Here is a 12,403-nt window from a genome sequence, read left to right as displayed (position 1 = left end):
TACCCCCACCCCATCTTCAGCAGAACATACCAAACTTTTCCTAGCTACAATCGGTTCGGACGAGGGGTCACCGGATTCGAAATGTCAACTCTGGCTTTCTCTCTGCACATGTGCTCGACCTGCTGAGGTTTCTCAGCAATTTCTGTTGTCGACACTGAATATTATTCTGACTATCATACTACAGAGACCCTACAAAGCATCCTGATCTCCAAATATTTAGTTCTCAAACAATATAGAACCACAGCTAATAATCCTTTGTTAAAAAAATAAATAAAAATACATTCGCGCATTCAGGATTGACTGCATGTGAGGTGTTGGAATTGGTTGGCCAGTTTTTGGTCATATTCTGACCTTGCAATGTGGTTGGTTACATATGCTGAATTTCCATTCACTTTATTCACACATATACGAATGTCAAGATGACCCAAAAGCCTGAGCTGGCACTCTCTTAAATTCTTTAGTGGAAGAACAAATGAAATGGAGGACCAAGGGGTCAGTTAATTTGGATGGATGGATCATGTATAAAGATTGTTAATCAACATAAATTTAAACATGCAGATCAATTAAATCTGCATGGGATTTATTATGTGACTACTTATGACATTTGCACAATCCTATTGTATGATAGCAGAACTAGTTCCCTATTATGGTAATGTTCCAAACAGTCAACAGCAACATAGACACACAGAAGGCCTGGTGAAAGCACGCTGGTCATTCTAGATCTTCTGCTTACAGTAGCTTCTGTAAGGTATTGGAGTCTGGGAATCAGTTAGCCTATGTGCTTGTATTGAACATAAATGGAAGGCCAAATCAGTTCCTGTAATAAAGTTATTATAATAAAACATTATGCATGAATCATTAGCAAAATTGTCATCAAATTACCAACTCTTTCTTGAAATGATCACAGCCAAGAAATCAGTTAATAACGAACAATTCGGTTGAGTAATGCAATAGCACCCTCTGGTGGAACCTAAATATCAAGGTGTCACCTAGTCAAGAAACTACTGCACTCCTAATATTAAAAAAAGCAGCAAATCGATAAAGTTCTAAAGCTGTAGTGAGAGCTTTGGATTCTAGCAGTAACTATCCTCATTTACTTGCTTAGATGAAGCACATCTTCTGACGAAAAGTCATTGTCCTGACACATTAACATTATTTCTCTATCTTCAGATATCATTAGTGCCAGACCGGCTGGGCACTGCTACAGTTCTGTTTCAGTCTTACTCGTGTGATAACACGATTGTGACAAATCACTGGAGGGCTGATTTGGTAAGGTTTTGCATTTGTGTAGAGTCTGACAAACTGAGCCCTTCATTGATGGGGATGTAGGACTGCTGACTGGCTAGCATTTACTGCCCATGCCTAGTTACCCTTGAATCTACCTTCTTGAACTACTGCAGTCCACATGCTGTAAATACATCCACAATGCTGTTAGGGAGGGAGTTCCAGGATTTTGACTAACCAGCACTGAAGAAACAGTGGTATATTTGCATGTCAGGATCGCAAGTGGCTTGGAATGGAATGTGCAGTCGGTAGCGTTTCCATGTGTCTACTGCCCTTGTCCTTCTAACAGTTGCGGTTGTAGGTTTGAAGAGGGTGCACTGCCAAAGGAGCCTTGGTGAATTTCTGCAGTTTGTCCTGCATACGGGTACACACTGCTGCAACCAAGTGTCAGAGGTGGATGTTGAGCCAAACAAGTCAGCTGCTTTGTCCTTGATGGTGTGAACCTTTATCGGTGCTGTAGGAATCACTCATTTAGGCAAGTGAGGAATATTTTATCACATTCCTGGCTTATGACTTGTAAATGCTAGGCAGGATTTGGGGAATCAGGAGGGGTCCGTGATGCCACATTTAGTCAAATGCCTCCATGTCAAGTGCAGTCACTCTCCGACACCTGTTGCATTCAGTTCTCGTGTCTATACTTGAACCAAGGCAGTAACAAGGTTGAACATTTCTCAAATTATAACTAATACAAATGACTCCTGAAATTAGTATGTAACAGAAAAATGAAATGGTAACCATGTTTCCCTAAACTGCAGACAAATAAAATGAACTCTGAATTTTCAATTTAATGTCTCAGTTGGCTGCATCTGCAAGCACAGAAAGGGGAAGTTTTACCTTAATTATACACAAATGAATTGATGCCTGACATGTAAAGATGCAGTCAAAGTAGGATCTATGTATCAGATTTATTCGATTTTGAACTAGACCTTATCACTATGCCATTACATAGAAGACCGCAATAAATGCAATGTCTTAGCCAGTGACATCCAATTCCTGTGATCTAATGTTTAAAAAAAGTGATTACTCACCAAATCCAGAGCTCTGAAGATGACAAGGGAGACAGAGTATGCAATGAAAAAGGAAAAAGGTTCTTGCACCTCGGATGAATTCTTCAAACAAGGCCAATTAGACCAAGTTGAGAAGAAAAATGAAGTGGAAAATATGAACATGAGAAGAGATGGCAGTTAAATCTTCTACCAATAGGAAAATACTAAAGCAGGCAGGCTGGCTCTTTTTGTCAGCTTTCTGTTACTTCAGTGGGAATTCAGTTAGATTTGTCAGTACGATTATGTCAATTATAATCTATCCTCCGCAATTTTATTATTCTATTGTGGGATACTGGTGTCATGGACAAAACCAGCATTTGTTACCCAAGATAAATTCCTAATCACTCAAACTGAGTGGCTTGCAAAGCCAAGTAAGAGGGTGGTTAACTATCAACAACTGTACTTTCAGTCTGAAATTATCTTTGGCTAGGATGGCTGGTTTCCTTTCCTAAGCGACATTAGTGAATTAAATGAGTTTGCACAATTACCACTACAGGAACTATATTCTAGATTTAAAAATTGAACTTACATTCTGCCGACTGACATAATGGATTTGAACCCATGATCCAAGTGCATTAGCATGGCCCTCTGGATTAGAATCCATTGGCTTTATCACCATGCCACTGTACCTTCACTGCTAAATCCATGCTACCTTTCCTGAGTTAACTCAAACTTCTCCAACGTTTTCCACTGATTTTTGTTTTTAAAGTTCTTCCCACACTGATGTTGAACTGACTAAACTGTCCTGAAGGCTGTTCTTCACACTTTTTTCTAGAAGTATGTCAAATTTACCACTCCTAATTCTCTGGTATCTCCCTCATGTCATGGGAAAATTTTAGCAAGTCATTCCACTATTTTGGCTTCGACTTTGCTGTGCATCCTGAGATGCCAAACATTTGGATCATGCAGCATTTTCACTCTTAAGATTAGCCAGCCATTTCACTGCATCACTTCTCACCCATTACCTTCCACTATCTCTACTTCCACTGATACTTTGTTGGCTACCTCTGCCTTACTGAACACCAAAACAAAGTACACATTCAGTATTCTAACCCTACCTCACATCTGAACACATATCACCCTTTTGATCCCAACTATTCAGTAATCCATTAATGAGCACTTGACAGCCTCAGCCTATCAACAATCCAATGATCTTGTTCCCAGCAGGCAAGAAAAAAGTGACAGCCTTCCAAACTTGGAAAATGGTGGAAGGGGGCCTGCCTGCAGGATTGAGGAGATAAGAAGGGCCTCGAATTGGGCCATGGACTACAATCAAGGAGTGGGTTAAAGGGTAGCTACGAGTAAGTTAGAGAGGATGGGATTATTTTCCTTGGACATAAATGAAGCTGAAGGGAAATTTTATAAAGGTGTACAAAATTATGGCAGGTGCAGGTAAGGCAAAGGGAAGATGTGCCCATTAGTAAATAGTTACAGGACTGCATGCCACAGTCTTAAGGCTTTGAGCAACAGGCATGTGAGGAGGAAGAACTTTTTTATGCAGCAGTAATAATTCCTTAAAACTTGTTGCCTACAAGAGTGGCCGAAGAATAGACTATAAGTCAATCCCATAGCCACCTCATGCAGCTCCCACGCACAATATTTCTTATGTAACATGTCCTGAACATCTTTCCGTAACATCTCTTTATAGTAGCAAGAAGGGTAAAGGGCAATTCAAATATATACTTACCCAGATACTCTTCCGACACCTGTGATGATGCCTCCTGCTGGTACCACCTCCTCGCCGTACAGTTGATAACCAGCAAATTGCGAAAATTCCAGGAACGGAGATCTGTTAAATAAAATTTATCTTTTCTAAGTTTAAAAAAGATTCTAACATGCTTAACATTACTATTTATAATACATTGCCTGGTCAATAGTTGAATTATCTTTCATTTGTAAGATTTTACTATGCACCAGTTGGCTGCGAAGTTTGTCTACAAAGACGGAATTTGTCAAATGCCAGGGTGAACATCCTTACCAACATTCCTCATTTCCTAACAGTAGTTGCTCATCAACCAATCACAGCCATTTGCTGAGCACACTCACTGTTACGGAACCCTATAGCTTTGTGTAAGTGTGCATCCTTATCCGACAGAAATGCTAGGACTAACATAATGCATGCTTTTCTACTTTTTTAAAATGCCTGCTGTAAGCTTACATCAAAATGTCAGCATCAGATCAGGAAGAGGCTAGAAGTTGGGAAAAAAATGCTGGAGAAACTCAGCAGGCCTGGCAACATCTGTGGACAGAAAATCAGAGTAAATGTTTCAGGTCCAGTATGACTTTTCTTCAGAATAATTTGGAGAACTGGGTGACGTTAAAGCAAAGACAATTTAGAGAAAAATGTCCTTATTTCAGTTTTATCATCATTTACTGAATCCCTCAGCTATTGGACAGGTGAGTGTCTGAGGTGGTTCTGTACTCCATTCTCTGGCTCGAATTAAGGACATGTAAAACATGACAGAATGCCATCAAGCAAGTTTAGAAAAACAGTTTTTAAAAAACTATACAATTGTTCAGGCGCATTAAGAAACACCTCCAGGGAAGGTCGTACTTGTATTTGGACCTTCGAGTCAAGGACAATACCATTAAACCGTAAAAGGCCCTTAGAAATTCAGTTAATTAGGAACAACATTAAAAGAATAACTAAACGCCTGTCATCATGAAGGTTTCTCAACAGCACAGAGAGTGCACAAGTTTCATGCCATTAAAAGTTGCTTTCAACCTGCTGCTTGCATGACACCACCACTAACTATAACAACTGTCTTTTCCTTTTTATGAGTTCCAACACAGGATAATAAATTAGAAACTGAATGAATCAAATACAGATTTCCTCAAGATTAAAAAACATTCCACAATTTCAAACTCAATTCAATCATGCAGTTATCAAATATGTTAAAGACAGGAACAAACAATTGGGTTTTCAAGGCCATCAGCATTGGAAATTGAAACTTTCTCTAGCAACAGTTGTATTGTGACATAAGGCATCCATATACATATAGAAATATGATAGAAATTTGGAGTTCAACAGACAGGCAGGCAAATGTGGGTCAGTTCCATTAAGGTATTTTTTAAAAAATAATCAGAAGGGCATTCGGAATAACGATGTCAGTGCACCAATTTCAGGAAAGCAAGTGACTGCACTCAGGTGTTTCAAAGAAATGCACAGTGCAAATAACTATGTTTATACTGTTGATTTACAGCAGGTAGGGTAAACACATTCCAACAATTAGACCAGTTCAAACTTTGGAACAGAAGGTTCAAGGCTTTAGTCTAAAGAATCCATGGTTCAATTCGGAAATAAACAGTTTCGCTAACAGGGGAATCAGGTCAGCTCGAGGGAAACAGTTAATGTAACTAAAGTGTTTTGGTGAGGCATTTCCAAGCCAGGAGACCTTTTATAGAAGTCTTCAATAATAAAAATAGAAACTGCCAAAGAAACTCAGGAGATCTGGCAGCATATGTAGAGACAGAAACAAAGTTAACGTTTCAAATGTTATACCCATCAGGATTAACACTGTAGCTTCTAGAGGTCATCTAGAGAATTGTGTGGCTCATTAAGCAGTACTAATGTTCAGTAGCTAATCTATGAGATAGGGCTGAATTTCATTACCAGCATTTGGAACACGTTATCAGAATCATTTTTGGATTGTATGCCCAGTTTGAGATCGCAGCACACCTTCTAAATCCACCATTTGATGATAAGGGTTTAATTCAAAGGTTTCAACCAAGGTTCAAGTCCCATCTGCTCCAGGAGGTAGGTAGCAACATCTCTGATCAGAAAACCGCGAGTACGTCACCTCCATATTCATCACCCAATCAGGGATAACAAGCAGATTCTGAAGACAGTAGCTGCTGATTGCACTACCCATGGCAAGGGAGGTTGGTAGCCTCCACTTTATGACCAGAGGAGCCATGCTGAAGGGAAATATCAGGAATACACTAAAGCCACCTTTAGCATCAGCAGATTCAAGGAAGAGTCAAATTTGAATCAAAATGTTCTCTTTTTCTGTCTCTAAAGATGCTATCAGACCTGCTGAGATTTTCCAATTTGTCATTTTACTTCAGATTTCCAGCATCAGTAGTATTTTGCTTTTCTACAATAACAACTTATCACATGTACTCAAACAATTACAGTGAAAAGTTTATAAATCGCCACTTACACCACCATCTTAGGTAATAAAGTATCTAGGTACAGCTTCTTTAGTTATAATATCTTTAAAAAAAACCGAGAAATAAAACATCTAGCATTGCATAAGTAAAAATTCAGGAAGTGGTCTTCCAACACTGACCGCACTGGCACCTAGCCCCCAGTCCGCACCCGGCCTGTTAGTATCAGGGAAGTAGCTGACATTTCAGGCACACAACAATCAGAGATAGCCATTGCCCAGAATTACTATGGTAATAGTATGATATGGGAAGACAACAACTTTGGCCAGTTTCTGCCAGAAGCATTTTGATCTCCTTCAACCAAAACACATCCTCGAATTCCCACTATCCAACCTCCTGCACTCAACACATCAGGGGTAGGATCCACATCATGGCAGAAAAAAATTGCCACATGGTGTGAAAGTTGGCAAAAATTATTCGGACAATAATCAGAAATCCAGGGCAGAGACAGGTTTCCGATACTTGATACCACCATCCCTGGGAAAAGCTACAGAAGGCAGGAAGACATTGGCAAATTAGCCTGTCATCTCTCATAATTTGCTTGTCCCTGTTACACAACTCCTCCATGAATTCGGAAAATACAACTCATTTTGTAAGACCTGAATCACGTGGGGTTAGGCTCCCTTCCTTTAAGGGTAATAGGGAACCAGTTGCACCTTTAATGACAATCAAGAAACTTTAATTGCCTTTTTTTTTTCCAAATGATTGTCTCTAACTAGTATATTAGTTGCATTTAGTTCGACAATTTGCTACAGTGAGACTTGAATTCATCGCTTCTGGGCAGTTTGCCCTGTACCATGGCTAACCTGCCACAACATTCTGCTGCTGACCCCTGTAAATCTCTTAGAGTTTAACTCATTTCCATACATATCACAGACTCACAGTAAAATTTCTGTATGCATTGGGTACTCTTGTTGAGGTAAATAAACTATGAAATTAGTACAGTGAAGTTACAACAAACTTGTGGAAAGAATTTAAAATATGCATACTTTAGGATTACAACTGCTCACCCCACAAACAATTGCACTCGGCCTGGGGACATTTGAGTTGTGGTTTTAAGTTGAAGTGTATCCTTATAGCAACCTGGGTTTTGGTAGCATACTACCATTCAATGTATCTAGAATTCTTACAGCAGCAACAGTTTAAAAAAAAATTAACAAGACAAAATGAAGTTAACGACAACAACTGTGAACATACCTTATATATACACACAGGAAAACACAGTCCACAGAAATACGTAAGAAGAGAGAGAACCTTTGCTACATCAGAGATATATTCTGGTTATGAATCCATAAATATTTAGAATGGTATTAAAACACAAAAAGACATACTTATACAGTGCCTTACATGGCCCTGGAATATCTCAAAGCACTTTACAGCCTGTTTAAGCTTATTCTAGGACACTACATCAATTCAGTCACTGGAAACTCGGGAGAAGACCATCAGATGTATGAACAGAAGTAGGCCATTAAGCCTAAGTCTGCTCCAGCATTCATTGATTTCATTCCTCAAAACTACTTTGCCGATAATCTTTGATTCCTTAACTGATTAAAAATTTCTACCTAAGCCTTAAATATACTTCACAAAATCTGCTTGTATTTAACTTGTTTAAAACTAATAAAAGGAAAAGTAAAATTATTGCTTTTTATTAGAATCTGTGAATGAATAAAGATATTTTGAGCTTTTTTGCAAAATGCATAAAAGGGCTTAGTTCTACAGGCTTTTTTCTCACTAAGTTCACCATACCATTCTTCAATTGTGAAGAGTTAATACTGTCAATTCCATTAACTCTTAGACTGCTGAGAGATCCAAAGAAAAACAAGGGTGCTACAACCACACACTTTTACATTTTATATAATTCATCAACCGCACAAGATGGCTCACCCCGGATCAAGCAGTCGGTCAATACGTTCTCTGGGGAGCAACTTCCCTCTTGATGTGTGACGCTGTCGAGCTTTTTCACCTCCCCCTAAATTTTAAAAAAAGGTAAGTTATAAATTCTTGCACGAATGCATCACTAGTTAAATTTCCAACAGATCTTTGATAGGTGACAAGCTTATAAACTATTCCTTAGACAACGCTGATTAAGTTATGAATTTGCAACTCATGTTATTTTGATATTAACCACAGATACCCTTCAGACAAAGTACAGAACACGACGGATGAAAACAAAAGTTTCGAATTTGCTCTAGATACCATCAAATATGTTCATTGTTAGTATAATGGGCAAACTTAACCGTAGTTGTGGAACATTAAACTTGTCTTCATTCAGTTCATTTTCATGAGATTTTGCATGGTAAACTGCTATAAGTGTCAACAGTTCAGCTGGGACCCACGTGAACAAGACAAGCAACTATGCATCGCTCGTACAAATTGTTCATGAGCAGCAAGTAGTCTGAAATTGTACAGCATGTTAGAATAATTAATTCTATATCAGAAGCAGAAAGCACAATAAGGAAAGCAATATTTGGAATAAGAGAAAAAAGACAATAAGAAACTTAAAAAAAAGGCTTGATCCAATAAAACCTAAAAACTAAAGGAATGATACTCCCATATTTGTAAATGTTAATCAGTGCCAGAGAGGTAATTAAGGCTTTTCACACTGATAAGAAGTACACTGACTTAAATAAGCAAGCCAAACATCCTGTGGCAAGTTTGGTTGGTATTTATAATATTAGAAACTTCACACTGTTCAATGGATTTGAACAGGAAGCCAGACAATGACAGAACACTTTCATGCTGTTTGTGGCAAAGGAACATAGCTTGAACATCATATCTTGGAATTTTACGTTTAACATGGATGACAAGAAAGAGGAGCAAGAATAGGTCTTTTGGTCCATAAGTCTGGACTGCCATTCAGTAAGATCATAGCTGACCTGATTGTGGCGTTTATGTTACTTACTTTCCTGCACCAAACTCCCCCTTGAAAAAAAAAGCCTTGATTCATTGTCAATCAAAAAAACCTGCCTTATTCAGCCTTGACTACATTTAATGATTCAGCCTCCACAGCTGTGCACATCTAACCTCAGATGAAATTGCAGTCCCATTTTCACAATAATAATGGCAGATACCATTAGTTTTATCATTATTTTCACATAAATATTTTGGTCCATTTAGGGGAGGTGACGGCCTAGTGCTCATTCTGCTGGACTGTTAATCTAGAGGCCCAGGTAATATTCTGAGGACACAGGTTCCAATCCTGCTATGGCAGATGGTGGAATTTGAATTCAATAAACATCTGGAATTAGAGGTCTGATGATGACCAGAAATCCATTGCCAATTGTCAGAAAAACCCATCCGGTTCACTCATGTCCTTTAGGGCAGGAAACCGCCATACGTACCTAATCTGGCCTGCTTGTAACACGAGATCCACAGCAATGTGGTTGACTCTTAACTACCCTCTGGGGTGGGCAATAAATGATGGCCCAGCCAGCAACACCTCATCTCATGAATGAAAAAAAATCACTTTGCTCTTCTCCACCAAGAAATATTCAGCACTAAAACGATTCTAAACACAAAGTGATGGAATTACTTTTAAAAAAATTGGAGAATAATGATAAAGTCCTAATTAAGACCAGATGACAGCAAAACACTTCTGCTGTAAAATATTATAATGATGCGAAAAAACATAAGAGGCACGAATAGCCAGCTTGTGACAACAAACCTCAACGCAAAACAAACAGTTAGCTGACCGTGGCAGTATGGTGGCTCAGTGGTTAGCACTGCCCTCACAGCCCAAAGGACTCTTCAATTCCAGCCTTGGGTGACTGTCTGTGTAGAAGTCTGCATATTCTCCCTATGTCTGCATGGGTATTCACCAGATCCTGCAATTTCCTCCCAGAGTTCAAAGATGTACAGGTTAAGTGGATTTGCCATGCTAAATGCAGGGTTATGGAGACAGAGTGGGGGGTGGGTCTGGATGGCATGTTTTTTGGTGGGTGGGTACAGACCTGATGCCTCTTTCCACACCGTAGGAATTCTATGATTCTAACCTCACACCCAAGTACAATCAACAAGGGTTTTTACAGACTTCAATGGCTCCCTGTACATTTCAGATCCAAAGTCCCTTCTCAGACAACATTCCACCTTTCATCAAGCATGATTACCGGTGCCCCCAAACCTAGCAATACAATCATGCAACAGTGCGAAGATTCTGAACAGGTACAGGTAGAAATCAGAGTTATAGAAAATCTCTGCTTCCTGGACGGACAGCCTTCCGAACTCTTACAGCATATTGTGGAGACTCAATACCCCATCCTGTGTTCATCTTATTGTTCCTGCTTAAACTAATTACAAAATATTAGTCAAGATCCTGGCCACCAAGCTGGGCCACAGCCAAATAAATCAATCAGGTGGGGTACCAAACCAAATACAGCAAGTTTATCCTGCAATAATTTCTATTCTCAAATCCTCACTTTAGTCCGAGATACAATTTCAGACTGTGAAGAGAGGACGCCTTATTTTTGTATTGGACTGATTGAGCAATATGGTCAAGAGTGAATTTCAATCCCTATACTTGAACTACAGTTTGACCAGCTGCACTAATGGTCTCAGATTGTAATGCCATTTGACAGACACAAGACAAGGATATTCCTAATACTGTCTTCTCTCTGCGCTGGGGACAAGCAAAGATAGCTCAGACATTCATAGAGTAGAGGGACAGCACAGTGGCTAGCATTGCTGCCTTACAACACAAGGACCCAGCTTGATTCCAGCCTTTGGCGATTGTGTGCAGTTGCACATTCATCCCCTGTCTGGATGAGTTTCTGTCAGGCGTTCCAGCTTCTTCCGACAGTCCAACGATGTGCAGATTAGGTGCTAAATTGCACCATAATGTCTAGGAATGTGCAGGCTAGGTGAATTAGCCATAGTTAATGCAGCGTTACAGAGATTGGATGGATGCTCTTTCAAGGCTCAGGGCAGACTCGATGGGCCAAATAGCCTCTTTCTGTCCTGTGAGGATTCTATGATTCTGTAGCCCAAGGCAGCAAACAAAAATCATCACGATCAGATTATATTCCACAGCAAACCCTTATAATTCCAATCCCAACATTACCAAATAATCCGGAATATGTTCCTTGTACAAAGAAAGCTTATGAACCATGTCCCTCAGTATGATCAGCATCTGACTTCAAATAAATACCTGAAGGTGACAGTTATGCCCAAACTTTATCAAGGCACAGTCTCACCAAATCTTTGTTCAACATTATTATTTTTCTTACATGCTTACCTAATCTGATTTTCTCTACACGCTCATCCCGTTCTGTAGCTAGTGTCTTCATTTGTTCAGGGCGTTCCTTGAAGATAATAAGCTCACTAGGCTAAAAAAAAGGACTGCCCCTTTCTGAATATACATTAATAGGGACAGATGGACCCATTTACTCATAACTCAAAAACTATCAGTAAAGCGTCTAGGCAACCAATTCTGAGTATGTGAAAAGCACCCCTCTAGGTTGCTTCAGACAAAAATTTCTGATCAACACCAAATTGTGATAGAGATTCAGCCTTTCAAATCTCAAGTATTATTGACCTGCTCAGTAATTCAAGTTAATGATAGTCTTTATATTGCCAATCCACATGAACTGGATGAGGCCACAGCCCCAAGAATAACGTTTTCTACATGCACTATTCATTTCACACATCTCAGAAAAGATCAATAAAAGCCCAGGAACGATCCTTAGGAACAAAAATGTGAATCAGTCTCACAAACAACTGGCAGGTCATTCAAAGAATGTTCACACCAAAAATAGTCAATGGGGTACAGAGTTTATTATTTTTGATCATGTTTTCAGGGAGAGAAGCAGGATTTACTGAGTAAAATTTAATGTCATGTTTGTTCAGTAGCATGAAACAACCTCTGACGATTCAGTATATCCACAAGACTGCACTGAAATGCAAAAGGT

General features: G+C 39.3%; 1 protein-coding gene across 2 annotated transcripts in view; it reads right to left on the bottom strand.

The window, feature by feature from the left end:
• The window catches only part of mccc2 (methylcrotonyl-CoA carboxylase subunit 2), a 101,289-nt gene that overhangs the window by 77,812 nt on the left and 11,074 nt on the right, over positions 1–12,403 (bottom strand). For both annotated transcript variants that reach the window (XM_048528008.2, XM_048528009.2), the window contains 2 exons: positions 8,385–8,469; positions 4,018–4,119 (listed from right to left, as the gene is read on the bottom strand). In XM_048528008.2, coding sequence (XP_048383965.1) covers positions 4,018–4,119; positions 8,385–8,469 — 187 coding nt within the window. The remainder of the gene's footprint in view (positions 1–4,017; positions 4,120–8,384; positions 8,470–12,403) is intronic.

Source organism: Stegostoma tigrinum, chromosome 3 (genome assembly GCF_030684315.1).
Source record: "Stegostoma tigrinum isolate sSteTig4 chromosome 3, sSteTig4.hap1, whole genome shotgun sequence".
Classification (NCBI taxonomy): domain Eukaryota; kingdom Metazoa; phylum Chordata; class Chondrichthyes; order Orectolobiformes; family Stegostomatidae; genus Stegostoma; species Stegostoma tigrinum.
Note: the sequence above shows the minus strand (reverse complement) of the source record. Positions and strands in the feature narration are given on the sequence as shown.